The 18,124-nt window shown below is 39.0% G+C and overlaps 1 protein-coding gene across 2 annotated transcripts in view; it reads left to right on the top strand.

Moving 5' to 3' along the window:
- The window catches only part of LRRC1 (leucine rich repeat containing 1), a 187,274-nt gene that overhangs the window by 149,405 nt on the left and 19,745 nt on the right, over window positions 1–18,124 (top strand). For both annotated transcript variants that reach the window (XM_072642485.1, XM_072642486.1), the window contains one exon: window positions 12,956–13,071. In XM_072642485.1, coding sequence (XP_072498586.1) covers window positions 12,956–13,071 — 116 coding nt within the window. The remainder of the gene's footprint in view (window positions 1–12,955; window positions 13,072–18,124) is intronic.

The raw sequence follows: 18,124 nt of genomic DNA on the forward strand, positions 1-18,124 counted from the left end.
AAGTGAACCTTTCCTACAGACAGGTGAAAAAATGAGCCCAGAGTCCAAGTGAGGAATTAGGAATAGAGAGATATGTGGAAGCCTTAGCTAAGGAGAGGATAACGAGAGATAAGGGAGGGAATGAACTTTTTAAGGGACAGGAGCAGAGGGCTAATGACAAGACAGTGAGACTTTTCTTTAGCAGTAGTCTGTGTTCGAGAAACAAGGACTGATAAAGCAGATAATGTCTAGGATTGAAGAATTGTACCACAGTCCTGATGCAAGGGTCCAGGGAGTCTGGTATGCTAGTGATATGAACATATAAATTATTAATTCTAAGGCTTGGGATGGGGAAGAATCCTACAGCAGTTAGGGAGGACTCATGTGAGGAGCTGAGTGTTTGAAGGTCCTGGTGAGAGTGGGGGGTAGGGCATATTAAATTGGTTTGGTGGTGTGAGGGTATGGAGAGAGCTTTTATTTAGAGGGGAGTAATATGGAGCTGAGGGGCAGCTTTGTGGCACTGTGCATGTAGTGACAGGCCTTTAAATTTGCCTCAGGTACTTCCTAACTGTGTGATCCTAACCCTGTTTGCCTCAGTTTCTTCATCTGTAAAATGAGCTGAAGAAGGAAATGGCAAACCACTCCATTATCTTTGTCAAGAAAACCCCAAATGGGCTCACAAAGAGTTGGGTATAACTAACCACAGTAATATGGAGCTGGTGATTTTTAGAGATAAGTGGTGCCTGAAGCTCATTTCAACCCTTATCATCAATCTTTTTCTTCATCATAGAACTGCTAATGAACAAATTGACTCTACTTGTCTGTCCTGAATGATAGTTGTTTATTATTTGCCAACCTAGATTTAAGATATCTTCTTTCTATAAAATTTTTGGCATCCAAATCCCAGTTTTCCTTTATTTCCAATGTTTCTTCACTTTATCTCCCTTTCACTTCAAGTATTAAGAAGTTTGACTTTCTGCAGATTGACCCAGGGCTGTCTTCAAGAACTCCATGCTCTCAGTAAAGAGTCCAAGTTAAGTGCTTTGCTTTCATAATTCCTAACTCTTGGTCAAGATCAATTTCACCACCTCCCTTTTCCCCTCTTTTCCAATGCAGATTGTACTCAGACTCCCTAGGTGCTTTCCCTCCTCTCCCTTGGCACAGTTCATTCCAACCCATCCATCCACTGTGCTGCAGGCCACCTTTCAAGGACCCAGAGCTCTTGCTGAGCTCTAGGATACTTCAATGACCTTTTTAGTTTTTTAAGGTTTCTTGTTTTATCTTAGCAGGAAAAGAGGGCTTATAAATGTAATTATATTCAGCATTTACAAATGGAGGATAATTCACCAAGCATTTCTAATACCGTGTTTCACATTTAAGTAAGACTGTTACCCAGAATGAAGACCTAAGCCTAAGTGACAGAGGAAGCCTAAGTTAACCAGAGAGAATACAACTAATTAAAGCCCTTATAGAATCATAGACACTCAGAAGTTGAAAAGGTTGACCAAATCTTTCTGGTCTAACCTACTTGAACAGGAATCCCTTCTGCAATACCCCTTCCTAATTGTCATCCAGCCTTCACTTTCATTATCTTAGCTTGTGGGGAATTCTTTACCTTTCTAAGAAGATGATTGAACTTTTGGGCTGCTGAAAATCTTAGGAAGTCTTTCCTCATATCAAAACACATCTATTTTTCCACAATGATGGTGCTGTGCTCAAATTTTAGGGAAGAGGGCCACTAATTCCAAGAAAGTGGGTAGGTATCTGGAAGATATTCAGAAACAACTTCCTGGGTGTATCCTACGGTTCCTGCAGTTTTTGCCCAGTTTCCTACAATGTACACATCCACAAGAACTGAAGCCACCATTCATAATGATGGCCTCAGAAGCTCTGAAGGAATGTGAGCCATCAAAAGGAGCCTCAGTCCTTTTCAGTATACCACATCTGGGGCTATCTCCAGTCATTCTGATGTGTTTCTGACCATTGGACCCAGATGACTCCAGAGGTGGAAGTGAGGCTGGTGACTTAGCACAGCCTCCCTCACTTAAATCCAATTCACTTGTACATTGTGATGTTACCTTGATGTCCTAGTTCTCTTCAAGAATGAAGGACAAATGATAACAAGTAAGTTCTAAGTCACAGTATCAAAAAGTTCTTTAGTGGGCTGTAGCAGTGTTTTCTGGTTAATTGTAAAATCTCCATTAAGATTTTTTTTTTCTTAGATTCAACTAACCTCATGAGAACAAATTCTTTTTCTCCTCACACAGCCTTCAGTGTCTTGTCCTCTTTACTCCTTTTTTTTACCCTAAGAGAATGCCTTTGACATTTGTACCTTTCAGGAGTTTAAACAGTGTTTCATTTATCAGTGATCCTGTGTACAGATTCCAAAAGCTGTGTGACCTTGGATAAATCACATAACATCTCTGGGCCCCAGGTTCCACATCTATAAAATAAGGAGGTTGTACTGGATGGTTTGTAGGGTCCCTTTAGCTTTAAATCTATGATCATGTGAAAGTCAGGTATTGCTTATTGGCCTTGGCAATTTAACCATGGGCAGCTAGAAGGCTTAGTGAATACAGCTCTGGCCTTGGAGTCAGGAAAACCTGAATTCAGATCTGCCATGTGACCCTGGGCAAGTCACTTAATCCCATTTGCCTTAGTTGTAAAATGAGCTAGAGAAGGAAATGGCAAACCATACCAGTATCTTTGCCAAGAAAACCTCAAAAGAAGTCATGAAGAGTCAGACACAACCGAAAAACAATTAAACAACAATTTAACCTATTTTTTGAACTTCCTTCTTTACCCATTTTTATGATGCATATGCCTCCACCTTGTGCATATAGGTGTACAACTCTTTTTCTTATTTTTGTCCTTACTCTCTTAAATTGTTTTTATTGCATATCCTTAAAAAATTCTGAGCACTGTGTTCCAGCTTACATATATTAGGGCAACTTCCATTTCTAGTTGTTGGAGAGGTTCCCAGCCTTGAAAGGATTTTTGCTTTTACATCCTGTCTCTTTTCTGTATTTCTGCTCCTGTGTTTTCCCTCCTCTACCTGTTAAAACATTGAATGTTTTGGTCTTTAAAAAAATGAACCTTTATGCATCCATTCATGCACACACTTGATAAATGAAGGGGAAAATGTGCTGAACATCTGTCTACAAATCTGTGTGATAATTGCTTGGCAGTCCCGAAAGAAGCCTTTGAGCTCTTGACCCCATCGGTTCAGATGGAGCAGCCAAGCCACAAACAGCATCCTGGCCTTCTCTGCGTCACCGTGGTCGTTACTATGGCTTTTTTGCTTTCTTCCCTGGACCTTCCTGGGATGTGACAGTGGTTGCTTTGGAATGTGTGTGTAGTCTTTCTGCTTTTGTGGCTCACTATGTGCTGGCTCTGTCTTCTAGCTCAATATCATCTAATCACATTTTGATATTGTCGGAGTCTGTGTTCCTTAGAAGCAGCTGCTTGATTGATGTCCCAAGGGTGGATGGGTGTGCTAAAATGCAGACCCATTCTACTTCCACTGCTGAAGTGATTGACAGTGATGTGATGTGTAGTGTTTTAGTTTTTGCCTTCTTTTCTCTCTCTGTTGGCTTTGTTTTGAAAGACAGCATTGTCTGTTGTCATTTGGGTGTTACAGTTTAGTCAGGAGCAACTCTTATTTGTGAGTTATTCTTACAAAAAAAACTGGGGAGGGGAAATGTATGTACTGTCTGCTTCATGATAATGTGTTTTTTATGTTTGTATATATTAGCGGAGAACTTGTCATTCAAATGAATGTCTCTTGTTTTCTTAATTGTTAGCTGCTTGGAAATTTTAAAAAGTCAGGTAACCTTGTAACCTTGTAAGTATTGTTCAGCTCATAGTCTCACCAATAACTTCCATTCTATGATTTGAATGCATGATGACTTCACCTCAGCTGGATGCTTTACTGTGTCTCTCCCTCCCCACCCCCCCATTGTCAGCCTTTGGAAATTTTTGTCTTAAGTTGAACTTTGCTCATGGCTGCATGGCCCCTAACCTAACTTGACTTTCTGTGTATTGGATATTTTCAGATTTTTCACTCTCGCAAGAATGCTTTTTCTCTGAATGAAACATTGCCAAGTGACTCAGAATTTTGTGAACAATAAAGCACCATTGATGACTGGTCTGACTTGCACTTGATAGCCATTTGTCAGCCATCTGTCCCTTTGATGGAAAGGTTCAATTTACCTTCTTTACTATACTAAGCATGCTTCAGATGTTTTTCCTCCCACTCATGTTATCTTTCCCTATGTGTAGTTCTCACGCTCTTACCTAAGTACAGATGCTCTGAAAGAAGGTGGCATCCTCAATGAATTAACACCTTCTAGGTACAGGAGAAAGAACAGGAAATACAGGGGAGGCAACTTGGGTAGAAGAAGAGAAGAAAATCCAAGAGAAAAGGCATGGGACAGCAGAAGGAGTACCGGTTTTAGAGTCAGAGAAAATAGATTCAGAGCCAGTCCTCAGTAAAAGAATTTGTTCTGTGAAGTTTGGATTCAATCTAAAGGCCATAGTTGAGGACCTAGAGGACCACAGGTTCCCCACCTCTGGTTCAGACCCTGCTTCTGCTACTTACCATCTCATTGACCTTGTGCAAATCACTTCCCCATCTTTGAGTTTCAACTTTCTCATCTCTAAAATGGAGGGTTTTAACTTGCTCTTGAAGGTCCCTTATCTCGAAATTATTATAGAGCATGGGTGTATAATTAGTGTGCATTTGTTAATGTTATCAAGTAAACTTCTTAAGAGTAGAATTAAGTTGGTTGATTTAACTGATGTGACCAGAAAACAGTACGGGTAGAAAACCATACTTAGCCAAATGTTGGATACCTGGCTTATCTCCCTTGATCTTTCCTTAATTCAAGATGAAATTTACTTTAACTACTTGATGCTAATTTCTTCTTTGTACATAGGTGGGACTTAACCAATGCCAGAACAATAGAATGTAACCACCTTGGAGACAGGAATTGTCTCATTTTCTTTTGTCTCTCCAGTACTTACCCCTTTGTAAGAACTTAAATGCTTTTTGAATAAAGGAATATAAGAGAATTAGAATAATGTGGGTGGTGAGAGGGAGTTTAACAATAAAGGACAGCTTGCCAAGTGCACTCTAACTGCTGTGAACAAAGGACTGATAGGAGATGGTACAATGGATGATCCAAGACTGATCTTCTATGTGCAGAAATTGTCTTCTGCATGATGAAGATACTGAATTGGGTCAAGGATGGTAAGGGAAAGCTTTCTAGACAGCTTTCTTCTCTGTCTGGGGTCAGCAAACTTTGACCTGCAATGAGCTAAGAATTTTAAAATACAACTTCATTGGCTTATGAGCTGTAGTTTGCTGGCTCCTGCTCTCTGTTAAATGACTTCCATTTCCCAGTCTTCCTTAATCAGCCTACTCTGCCCTTTGAATCCCCTCACCCCTTTTAATACATACCTTATTGTTAACAGCTTCTTTTCATCTTCTCTCTTCCTTTTTCCTCCTGTAGGTCGGAACACTTAAACTCAGCTTTCCCCAGAGAATTTTCTATTTACACACATATTTATACACATACACATACACACACACACACACACACACACACATACACACCAATTATTCTAGCCTGGCCCACTACTTTTGTGTGTCCCAAAGAGCCAGGGGGAGAAATCAACATACTCTTCAGTTTCCCCTACCACCTGTGGTCCTGCTGCTATCACTTAGTGCAGGGGTGGGGAACCTGTGGCCTCAAGGCCACACGTGACCCTCTAGATCCTCAAATCTGACCCTTTGACTGAATCCAGACTTCGCATAACAAATCCCCTTAATACGAAGGTTTATTCTGTAGAACTTGAATTCAGTCAAAAGGCCTCACCCAAGGACCTAGAAGGCCACATGTGACTTTGAGGCTGTAGGTTTCCTACCCCTGACTTAGCATATTCCCCTTTTATGAAGTCCATAACATCAGATTGTATCCCTTCCTTTCTGGACTTTAATGACATTTCTCCATCTTCCCTGAAGACGTTGTCCATTTCATTCTCAGTAGCTTCAAGATTCATTGTTTCTTCTAACTCCTGGCCTCTTAGTTCTTTGTCCATCCCATGGACCCCCACTCCCCAACTGTATCACCTGTCCATGGCTTGTTGAGGGCAGAGATAGACACAGAACTTCAAAGTTAGAAAGAACCTCTAGGGTCACCCAGTTCAATCCCTACAAAAATCCCCATTAGAACTTACCTGAAAAGTGATTATCTTGCCTTTGCTCCCAAAGCAGCCCATTCCTCTACTCATTTTTAGGAATTTCTTCCTTACATCAAACCTAAATTGACTTCTATTCTGCTGTACCAGACCAAGCAGAGAATGAAATTTTTCTACCTTTAAAATCCATAGCTCTGAATTCCCTTTCTCTGACCACAGTATCTCCCTCTTTGAGTTGGGAGGGAGCACTCCTTAGACAAAGCTTCACATAGGAGGTGGTACCTGACCTAAGCCTCAAAGTAGAATATAATCTCTCTGGAGACAGCGACTGTTTCCTTCAATATCATGCCCTGTCTTTCCATCTTTCTCATAGTCCCCATCTCTGCACCTACTTTCCATCTTCACTGTAACCTTCAGTCCTTTGGCCTCATTTCTTCCTACCTTCCATCGTCTTGACTTTGCTGTCAAAAATGGCCTCTTGTCCATCCCCTGAATTCCTTCCTTCCCTTCTTCTTTTCCTTCCTCTGTTCTTACCTTGCCAGTTCCAATGCTGGATAATTCTCACCTGTCAACATCATTGTTCCCTCCAAGTCCCAAATTGCTCAGTGCTGCTGGAGGAAGTCAGGAAGCCTTCCTAAGCATGGTCCTCCACCTGACTATCAGACCTCAGCTACCCCTTCACTTCTGCATGGTAATACTCATTCATCATTGTATCTCCAGGACCTAGCACAGCTTAGTAAATGTGGTGCTGTCAGAGATTAAGCCAGCATTGGTTCAAGTGATTTTGTGCTTCTTTTGTGATGTGGGCAGAATTTTGAACAATATTCTAATGTTGATAGAAAAGTGCCCCCAAACATTTTGGTTTCTAAATTCTTGATTCAGTCTTCATTAGATATTTTTTTTGGCCAGATTTTACTTACTGTACTTAATCCTTTTTTTTTCCTTCAGAGGATGGGAGGAGGTTGGTGTGAATCTATGCCTGTAATTCCCTCAATGTTTTTACCACCAATAAATACCAGCATCTGTTTTGTTACTTACAATCTTAGAGAGTTGTCTGGTATCAATGAGAGATTAAACGATTTGCCCAGGGCCACACAGCCAACATTGGTCAGAGGCAGGACTCAAACCCAAGTCTTTGGACTCCAGGGCCTACTCGTTCTCTGCTGCCAAACTGTCTTTGTTTATTTGTAAGCAATGTAATTCAAATTCATTTTCTGATTTTATGGTTCAGGCTAACTAAAAATGCAGTTTAAAGGTCAAAACAAATGGAAACTTGTCATTCCTTTGAAACAACCTATTCAGACTCCAAGGATCCCAATTTTTTATTGTTGCTTCAACAAAATTCCTTTTCATCCTGTCATAGAGCCCTAATATCGTTTGTGGATTTTTGAAGCGGTAGAGTGGAGATTGGTAAGGGGTGGGGGTCTAGTAATGGAATTCATCCAAATAGGTAAATTTTTCCATGGATCAAGTACCTTCAAAGGACTAGATATTTTTTCCCCTCCTCTCACAATTTTAGTTGAGGCGTAGTTGGTTTACTCATTTTCCAAAAACCCATAGGTAAATTTTGGTTCCCATGATGTGAATTGCTTTGGAAAGCTTTTTTCCTTTGAAGAGCAAAACAAGGAGATTTTTTTTATTTCTATTGTGTGTGTGTGTGTGTGTGTGTGTGTGTGTGTATGTGTATGTGTACATTTGTAAACTAGGCAGAGCTACTCAGAGAACGGAATGTGACTTTGAAAGTATGACTAAGGTATGTCCCCTGAATACTTCACAACAACATGTGCTTTTTTGCTGGCAGGAGCTTATAAAAGCAGTGGTAGGGTACAGAAACGGGGTAACAATTAAGAGATGAAAAGGTCACGTGGCTGCTTTGAGAGTACACAGCATAGATCAGTTTCTCAACACAAATGCCATCCGCCCCTGGACAATGTCAAATGGGTGTGAGTTTAGGGTGGGAAAGGAAGTGGAAAATGTTAAGGAAGTTCAGAACATAAACACCTCATGTTAAAAAAATGATGGATAGTGTGCCCTCTTTTTCTCAAAAAAAAAAAAAAAAAACAAAACAAACCAAAACAAAAACCCAAACCAATAAATACAAAATAACCAAGAACTTTGCAAAACTCAGAGCCCTCATTGTCACATTAAAAAAAAGCCAAATAACAAACATTCATTCTAGGAACCAGAGAAATTTCCATTTAGGCAATTTATAAAACTGACTTTTTAATGGGTTGTCTTCTGTCTACAAATATTTACTTAGCACCTGTTATGTCCAAGGAACTATGAGAAGTTTAAAGAAAACACAAAATCTTCTCTTATTTGCCTTCAAGTAACTTACCATCTACTTGTGAGGAAAAGATAGAAACACAGGAAACGTTAACAACAATACAAGAAATAACGCCTTAACATATTCTGTTCCAGTGAAGCTGTTCCTAGAGTATTGCCTATGCCCAGAATGTATTTCCTCATTTCTGCCTGCCATAACCCTTTTCCTTTTTCCAGACTTAGCTGAGGGGCCACCACTAACCTTCCCTAACCTTTTCTCTCCTCACCAAAAGGGTGAGAAACTGGTTTGGGGATAGGAATGAAGCGTGTCTGGGGCCTGCCGGAAATAGTAAACCAAAATAGGCCATTACTTCTCAAGGGTCAGAAATGAAGGGTCTAAAACTTCAAGTCATAGTCTCTAGTGAAAGGATGGGCAAAAAATAGAAAGTGAAGTGAAGTGTGACTAAGGCATGCCTGAAAGAATGGAAAAAGCTCCTGAAAACAAGAGCTGAATTTGAATTTGGGTGCTGACCAGCTAAGAGGCAGTGTTGGGAATGGTGCCAAGGATTCTCATATACTTTGGAGAGTTGAAGACAAAAAGGCAAAAGAAAGGTTCAGGTTCCTTGTTATGTTAGTAGTTTAATTCATCTATTAGACTGCTTGGAATTGAAAATTCTTTCAAAGTCTAGATAATTAAGAGTCAAACAATGGAGAATGTCTGAGGTATTAGAGATTAAGGTATTCTGAATACGAGATGTGGGATTTACCTATGCCTTAAACAGGTTAAACTCAACAAGATGGATTCAGGAGCCAGCAACTCTTTACTCCCACATGCTCAAAGCCAAGTTAGTTGGGTTCAAGTTAGTTTCATGTTTAAGGGCTTGTGATGGACTTGAGACCCTAAAATGCATAAAATTATACCAGGAAGTGTGTTCTGATTTGTTTTGGGTCTAAAGCCCTTCCTGAAGACTGTGATTCTGAGTGTGCTCTGAGACCAGTGCCAGAGAGGCCCAGAGAAAGCAGGCCTACTTCATGTCTTGGGCATGCAGGGTGAACTTGAGTCCCCTTCTAGGAGCTCAGGTCCATTCTAGAATTATTGTTTCTTCCTTGGTTCAGAGCCACTCCTGGGTTGAGTTGTAAAGGTATATTGACTGCAGTGGACATAAACAGAGAGAGATGCTTTCGATGGTCAATATTTCACCAGTGTTGCAGTCTCATTACTGTGTTAGCTTGATTGGGGTGGTGGTGGTGGTGGCAGTGGTAGTGGTGGCAGCAATGGTGGCAGTGAAAACAAAATTCACTAACTAGTAGATCTGACTTTGTTTTCATATATTTGAGACAGATAGGAATATATGTTATTGAACAGGCATACTCTGATTTATCTATTTTCATAGGTTCCAGAAATATTTAATGAACTCTGTCACAGATTTCATAGACTAAAATGGTACTAGTTTCCCTTCTGAAATTAATTTGTTCAGTAAACATTCTTTTTAGGCCTCTAGGCTTTTGACTTTGTTGTTTAATATTGATTTTTAAAATTATTGCTTTAGTCTGTTGTTTCCTGATTCCTATCTGTTTTTATGCTTAAGTTGCTTCTTATATTTCAAAGGATTTTATATTAGGAAAGTCCAGAGAGAGAAAATAACCTGGCGAAAGTCACATAGGCGGTGGGGAGAAGGTCTGCAATTGAAATCAGATTGTCTAACTCTAAATTGGATATTCTTTCCATTACATGACATTGCTTCCCTAATGAAAATTTATTAGTTTTCAGATTAATTTTTAATCATTAAGCGAAGGTGATAAGTTTAGCTAGTTTATAGATACATGTGTATGTATGTGTCTGTCTACATATATACATTCATGTATATACATACACACATATGAAACACTTCACATTCTTGTAAGAATTTGCCTTAATAGGTTTGGGTTCTTTGTGGTTTTGGTTTTTCACTTGATTTTGTAGGCTTGGTAAATGAAGGAGCAAAAGTAGGGTAATAGGAAATTAAAATGTGAAAGAAATGTCAGCAAACTTTAACATTTTTCACACTAAAAGATCTCATTAGCTTTGATGGGAATGATAACTCGAGCATCTGGATAGAACAGTAGATGGAACACTGGGTATTTAGTAAGAGATGAGCTTAAATCCACCCTTATTAGCTGTGTGACCCTGGGCAAGTTACTTAACTTCTGTTTACCTCAGATTCCTCAACTGTAAGATGGGGATAATACTAGTACCTGCCTTGCAAGTTTGTTGTGAAGATCAAGTGAAGTATTATCTGTAAAGCTCAGTACAGGGTCTGGCACATAGTAGGCACTTATAAAGGCTTATTTCCTTCCCTTAGAGCTGGAAGGGACCTTGGATCATCTCATTCAACTCCCTTATTTTAAAGATAAGGAAACTGAGACACAATTATCTAAGATGATATTTGAATCCAAGACTTGTAACTTTCTGAGGCAGTATCCTTCCACATTTCCATTCATAGTGATTTGGCATCATTGGAAAAATCTTAATATATACACTTGCTGATTCTGGTGTGGTGGTGAAACTTAAATATTTAAAGTTTGCTATGTTTATTTTTAAGAAAAGAAATTTTTAAAATACATAAGAAGCCAGATACTGTGTAATCTGAATAAAAATATCCTGTGGATAACAGGATTTATATTGTGGGAGAAAGTTGATATTCCTCCTTTTTTTTGAAAACAAAAGTTTCTGACAGAAAAATGCAAAAAAAAGAAGGTTTTTTTGGGAAGTAGAGAATACAAACTTCTTTTGCTTTCTCTCACTTAGGAAGTCCTTTGGTGGATTTTTCCATGCCTTACAGAGACATCAATAGTTTCCTTTATGAACCTATCCTAGTAATTGCTTCTAGTCAGGATATAGACCACAGGAAAAATGTAGTGGTTTTTTTTTTTTTTTTTTTGAGGTTCTGTAAGATGCTGAGTTTAGTATCATAATTTTTCCATCAGTTTCCCTAAACCTATAGGAAATACAAATTACTTTTGCCTAATTGTAAACCTAACTTCTTTTTTTTTGGTAGCATTTGAGTTCCAAGCTGTTTCCTGCTTTCCCTCCCATCCCTGCACTAGAGAAGGCCAACATGTGACACAGATACATATAGATAGAGACATATGATACACGATATGTAATATTATGCAATACATAGTTCCATATATCAGTTTTTTCTCTGGAAGTGGATAGCTTCTTCCTTCATAGGCCCTTTGCAGCTGATTTGTGTACTGCTAATACTCAGAATAACTTGGTCATTCACTGTTATTCTTTGAACAATATTGCTGTTACTATATACAATGTTCTCTTGGTTCTGCTTTTTTCCACTTTTTATTATTTCATGCAAGTTATTCCATGTTTTCTTAAAGTCAACCTGCTCATTATTTCTTATAGCAGAGTAGTATTCCATCACAATTATAAACCACAACTTATTCAGTCATTCCTGAATTGATGACTATCCCATTAATTTACAGTTCTTTGCTACCACAAAGAGAGCTGGTGTAAACATTTTAGAACGTATGAGTTCTTTTCATTTTTCCCTGATCACCTTGGGAAACAGACTTAATAGTGGTGCTGCAGGGTCAAAGGACATGTGTTGCTCTCCAAAATGGTTGGATCTGTGCACAGTTCCACCAACAGTTTATTAGTGTCCTAGTTTTTCCACATCCCCTCCGGCATTTGTCATTACTAACTTTGTTTTTATATATTTTTTGAAGGCTGTACAGAGTCTAGGGACTTTACATTACTTATATTTTAGACTTTTTGTTTGTGTATTTTTTGGCATTAGCTTATAGCTAAAAGTTTAATAAATATATTTACCAAATTTACTTTTGTGTAGTTGAGTCTCCTGCATAGGGAAAGTAAATGTTTCTACATTAAGAGTTGGGGAGAATGATAAGAACTGTTGTAATCATCCTCCTCTAGTGGACATTTCTACATCTTGACTCTTCTAATTATACATTTTTAATAATTTTTTTTTGTTTTTTGCTTTCCCATCAGTATCCATTATATTCCTATATACCTTTGCATTAACCAAGAAAGTAGAATTTCTTAAAATGGACAGTCTGTTTTTTAAAAAGTTGTGATTTGGCCTATATCTCAAAGTCTCCAACTGATACTCTGGCAAACCATTGCATATCCTGGGTCCTTGGGTGGTTCTTTGAAAGAAATGGAAGATTAACAGTTTTATTAGACAAAAAGTTAAAATTAGAGAATAACATCTTTCTTTCCTTATGAAATTATTTATCTTTGCTGTTTGGAAGTTATTGAATTAATACACTTATTGTTAGTGTGTTGAAAAGGCATTTGTGAAACTACAGGAGTTAGCTCTTATAGTTTAATTTGAACTTTAAGCTGGGTGAGTGATTAATTCTGACAGATGGTCATTGTGACACAGTCCCCATGTCCTGCCCTATTACATATTCTGTCTGTGCTTCACACCATTTGTATAATAGATTTTCAAGAGCTGAAGAGGAAAAAAAAGTCTTTTCTTTTCCACTCTAGATCGGTGGGTGTTGCAGTCTCACTGTATTCTCTGTGCGTGACAACAGATTAACTCGAATACCCTCAGAAGTTTCACAAGCAAGTGAACTTCATGTCCTAGATGTCGCTGGAAATAGGTAAGCAATTTTTTATTTGGTTTGTTTGGAAGTGATACATACATGCACATATAAATGTGTGTGTGTGTGTGTGTGTGTAACATGTGAGTTTATACATAGTGTATGTACAGTTAGGGGCAGCTAGGTGGTGCAGTGAATAGAGCACCAGTGCAGGAATCAGGAGGACCTGAATTCAAATCTCACCTCAGACACTTGACATTCACTAGCTGTGTGACCTTGGGCAAGTCACTTTACCCCAGTTGTCTTATCCTTGATCATCTCCAGTCATCCTGATGAATATCTGGTCACTGGATTCAGATGGCTCTGGAGGAAAAGTGAGGCTGGTGACCTGCATTGACAGTGAGGTCTCCCTCACTGAAAAAAAAAACAAAGTCAAGTGCAAGTCATATCATTATTTCTCTGATGGCATGGTCTTCTTCAGCAATGAAGGATGAACACACATCTTTCCAGCCAACTCTTAAGACTTTCAGAGTAGGGACAGGTTTGCAACGGCAGAGGGAAGTTTCTAATAATGAATTCCCTACACTCATGAAATCATAGGTCTAGTCAAAAAAAAATTGTAATTATTCATCTCATTTTCTATATTCATCTTTTTTGGCTTCACTATTAACCCTTTTCTCCTCTTATAGAAAATAGGGCAGGACAGCATTGGATAGATTGTGAAGAACCCATAGTAAGGTTTTCATATCTGTCAGTCAATGAACAAGCATTATTAAGTTCCTACTGTGTGCCTACAGTATGACACTAGGCAACTTACACAACCTTTTAGGGCTCTAGTCAACTCTCTATGACTTTAAGTTGTAGATAATATGCTGACCTACCACTGGTAGAGGGAATTTTCTCGTTTGGAAGTTCCCTTATTTAAGTGATGTCATAGTTCTGATACTTATTCCCGGAGAAGGAAATGGCAAACCTCTCCAGTACCTTTGTTTGCCACGAAAGCCCCATACAGGGTCATGAAGAGCTGGACATGGTGGAATGACTCAACAACAGCCAGTCCCTCTTCCATAACCAATGTGCCACGTGCTGTGGTAGGCACTGGGAATCCAAAGACAAGCATCCCTACATGCAAGAGAGATTGACTCTTCGTAGAGAAAGGCATTAATTCTCCTCATGAGGCCAGAGTCAGGCCCACTGAAATTTAAATACGCCCATTTAAAAATGATGCCTGAGAAGGAGACAGTATGACATGATGGAAAGAACAGTGACCTGGAAGTCAGGAGATCTAACTAGCTACCAACTAGCCACATGATATTAAATAAAACACTTCATCATTATGGGGATCCATTTCCTCCTGTGTAAAATGAAAGGATTAAATTTTTCTGTCAATTTTACTGCATGTTAAATCATACCTCCAAACATGTGCAGCACCTATCCTTCCACCTTCCAGGGCTTTGGAGAGTTAGAGTAGCTTAGAATGTTCAGTCTCACTTGGTCTTTTATTATCCTGTACAACTCCTCACGCCCCACCCTTTCTTTGAGAACAAGGACCATGTTTGTCTTTCTTGGTATACCCAACTCTCAGCACAGTGCCTGACACATAGTAGGTACTTAATACATTTTTATTGACTGAATTAAGGAAGCATTTTCAAGCCTAAATTGGTGGGTAAATGGTTAATGCTACCATGGCTATAGAGTTCAGAATGAATACTGAGCCATTGGGAGTGTAACATCACAAAGTTTGTGCCAAGTCCAAAATGAATAAAATGTGCTCTTAGATCAGGTGGGAGTAGGAAAATTGTGCTGGTCAGGCTTGGGAGCTTGTAAATGGTTTAAATTCATGACCACCAACAATCTGTACTGATTTTCAACATTGTAGAAGTGTTGCTAGGACATTTGTCACAAGGCTAAAGAACAGGCCGGCCTACTTGGGTCCTGCGGAGAGTCATTCTAGGAGTGGTGTTTGAACATTATTCACTTTCCTTAATGGATTTAAGACAGCAAAACTAAACAAACAAAAAAAAAGCCAAACTAAGCTGGGACCCAAAGGTGAATCGGTGGAACCAATTCATGTTCAGAGGAGGAGAAGTAAATACTTTTTTCTTCATGAACATCAGCTTACCTTCCATTAAGTAAATCCTTCAGCACCAGTCACTAATAGTCCTTGATTATCTGAGAACTAGTTGGCTTCCTTCCTGAGGAGTATTGAATGGACAAAGGATGGGATGAGGCCCCTCTGGAGCAGGCAGCAACCAGCTTCCTGTCCTCATACCCCAAAGAGTCAAAACAAAGTAGTTTGGACCCCAACCTTCTCCATGTGCATGGCCATAGATGGAACTTTTTTCAGAAAGAAAGCTGTTTCAGCTATCCGAAATTGTTTGCGTATGAATAGGGCTCTGTTTCCAATTTATACAAGAAGCGAAAGTTTATATTTTTATGATTTCTAGACCGATACAAGAAAGACCAGTTAAAGAGTTTAGTTACGAATCTGTCCACTGAGCCAGTTGTATTCACATTGTCTGTGCATTAGCAACACAATCTGAGGCAATTAAAAATTTTAATTACAGCTTATTTTATGTGCTCCAATAGAAACTAGTAAAATGCATGAGCTTGTAGAAATACTTCACCATGGGAGGTCTTATGAAGCACACCCAGCAATTTATGCCTTCTCTCACAAGCATATAAAAATGTGAAATTGCAGTGAGGACAGTGCCTGTGACATAGATTCCAAAAGCTTCCCTCCCAAGAGTTTCAGATTCATAAGGGGATAATAGAGGCATTGAATCAGGATGCCAATAAATAGGCCACTTTTTCCCTCTTTGGTGAGTGATGAACAGTAAGAGCAAAAAAAATTGTGAGAAATAGAATGACTGTATTGGATTGAGTCAGAAAGACCCCCTCACACATGGTGATTCTGTGACCCAGACTGAGTCACTTGACCTCTTGAGAAGCCAGGTTCAAATCCCACTTCTTGTCCCTGGGCCTCAGTTCATAGATTTCAAGCAGGGAGGGGGGTTAGAGGAAGTCTGGTCCAGCTCCTTTATTTTTAAACAGATGAAGCCTAGAGAATTTAAGGGACTTGCTCAAAGTCACCCAGGTTAACTAAGGGAGGATTTGAGCCTAGGTCCTCTGACTCCCAAGTCTGTTAATTTTTTTTCCACTTTTCTCTTAAGATGAAGATGTATTCTGTGGCCTCATTAGGTTCAGTTCCATGATCCTGTCAATAACCCAACTGAAGAAGAGTTGCTGATGTGTATTAGTGGAGGGAATTTCCTTATGTAAGAGTTCCCTACACCAATAAAACCAGAGGTCAGACCATAAAGTAGAAGGTTGCAAGCTCAGAAAGGAAATTAAGGGCTGGTTTGTTAGCTGTACCTAGGAGGTGAGGTGAATCCCTCTTAATTCTATAATTAGTATTTATATAGTACGTTAAGATTTACAGAGTGTTTTACATATGTAGTTATCTAATTTGATTATCGTAACAATCCTGTTTGTGGATTTACAAATCCTGTTTGCCATTTGATTTACATATCTTTGGTATTTTATTTTATCTACACAACAACCTAGAGGGATAGATGTTATTATTAACACCCTCATTTTACAGATTAGGAAACTGAGGTAGGCAGATGTTAAGTGACTTGCTCAGGGTAACACAGAGAATAAGTGTCTGAGTTAAGATTTGAACTCAAGTCTTACTGACTCCAAGGCCAGCACTGTATTCATTGTACCACCTCCCTGGCTCTTCCTTCCTTCCTTCCTTCCTTCCTTCCTTCCTTCCTTCCTTCCTCCCTCCTCTGTTCCTTTTTTCCTTCCTTCCTTCTTTCCTTTTTCTCCCTCCCTTCCTTCCTTCCTTTCTTTATCAAGTATTTATCTCTTCCTCCCCTACCTCTTCCTCATTGAAAAATACAAAATAATAAAAAATAAGGTTGCTAATAGGTTATAACAAATATGGATGGTTTAGCCAAAGAAAAAAGAATTCCCACATTATCCACAACTAAAAGTCTCATTCTGAATTTTAAGCCCATCACCTCTCTGGCTATCTCTTCCAATCAAAACCTGGTTACGGTAGTAATATAACAAAGAGTAGTATGCCTTCCTAATTTACAATGAAGAATGTGTACTTATACTGTATTTACACAATTGTGTAGGTAAGATGCCTGTCTTCCTCTTGGCTTCTTCGTCACTATTTAGACCCATAGGACTAAAAGTACACGAACTCTGAAATCACTTATTTTAGTGATTTTTACTCTTCATTTTACTGATGAAGAAACCAAGGCCCACAGAGAAGTAATTTGCCCAGGGTCACATGGGTAGTAAGTGCCAGAAGTGGTACTGAATGCCAGGTCTTCTGACTTCTCAGCCAAAGTTCTTTACAGGTACAGATAGCATAAGCATGATTCATTGCTAGATGAATTTTATAGAAATTTGTTTCTCTTTCTTTTTTTTTTGGAAGGAAGAAGGTTTTATGTTGGTGGTGGGCCATAGTGGGTCAAGTATAAAGAAGGACCTTTATTCAAATCCTGACTCTGTGCTGACTGGTACTGTGACCTTAGGCAAGTCACATAACACCCCTTCCCCTTGATCCCCCCAGACCCCAGTTTCTTCTTTTGTAAAACAAGTAGTTTGGTCAGGTTGCAGTTCTTTCCAGCTCTGCTGCTGTGACCCTAAAAGTTCTATGTACTGTCCCTTCATTTGAATTATTCTTTAATCAACTTGTGTGTTAGTGCTGATGAAACAGACCCAATTTTTAAGAGGTTCTTGCTAAGGTCAGGGCTTTCAGTGCTTGGGGCTTAAAACATACAAAGGAATAGGGATATGGCTAGATCCTTGTTTTCATCGGTAACTCCTTCTGCCAATAAAAGTGGCACCTTCTCTGCAACTTATAGTTCCAGAGAGCTTTCTAAAGCAGGAGTCAGCAGACTTCTTCTGTATAGAACCAGAAGTAAATATCTTAGAGTTTGCAGGCTGCGAAACAAAAGCAAGGATATTATGTAGGTACTTCTATAACAAGAGAAAGTGCATTTCCACAGGTTTATTGATGAAATTCAAAATATAATTAATATAATAATTGAGTACAATTTTTAATAATACAGGTCTCCTGCTTTTTGGTGGG

This window comes from Notamacropus eugenii, chromosome 2 (assembly GCF_028372415.1).
Source record: "Notamacropus eugenii isolate mMacEug1 chromosome 2, mMacEug1.pri_v2, whole genome shotgun sequence".
In the NCBI taxonomy this organism is placed as follows: Eukaryota; Metazoa; Chordata; class Mammalia; order Diprotodontia; family Macropodidae; genus Notamacropus; species Notamacropus eugenii.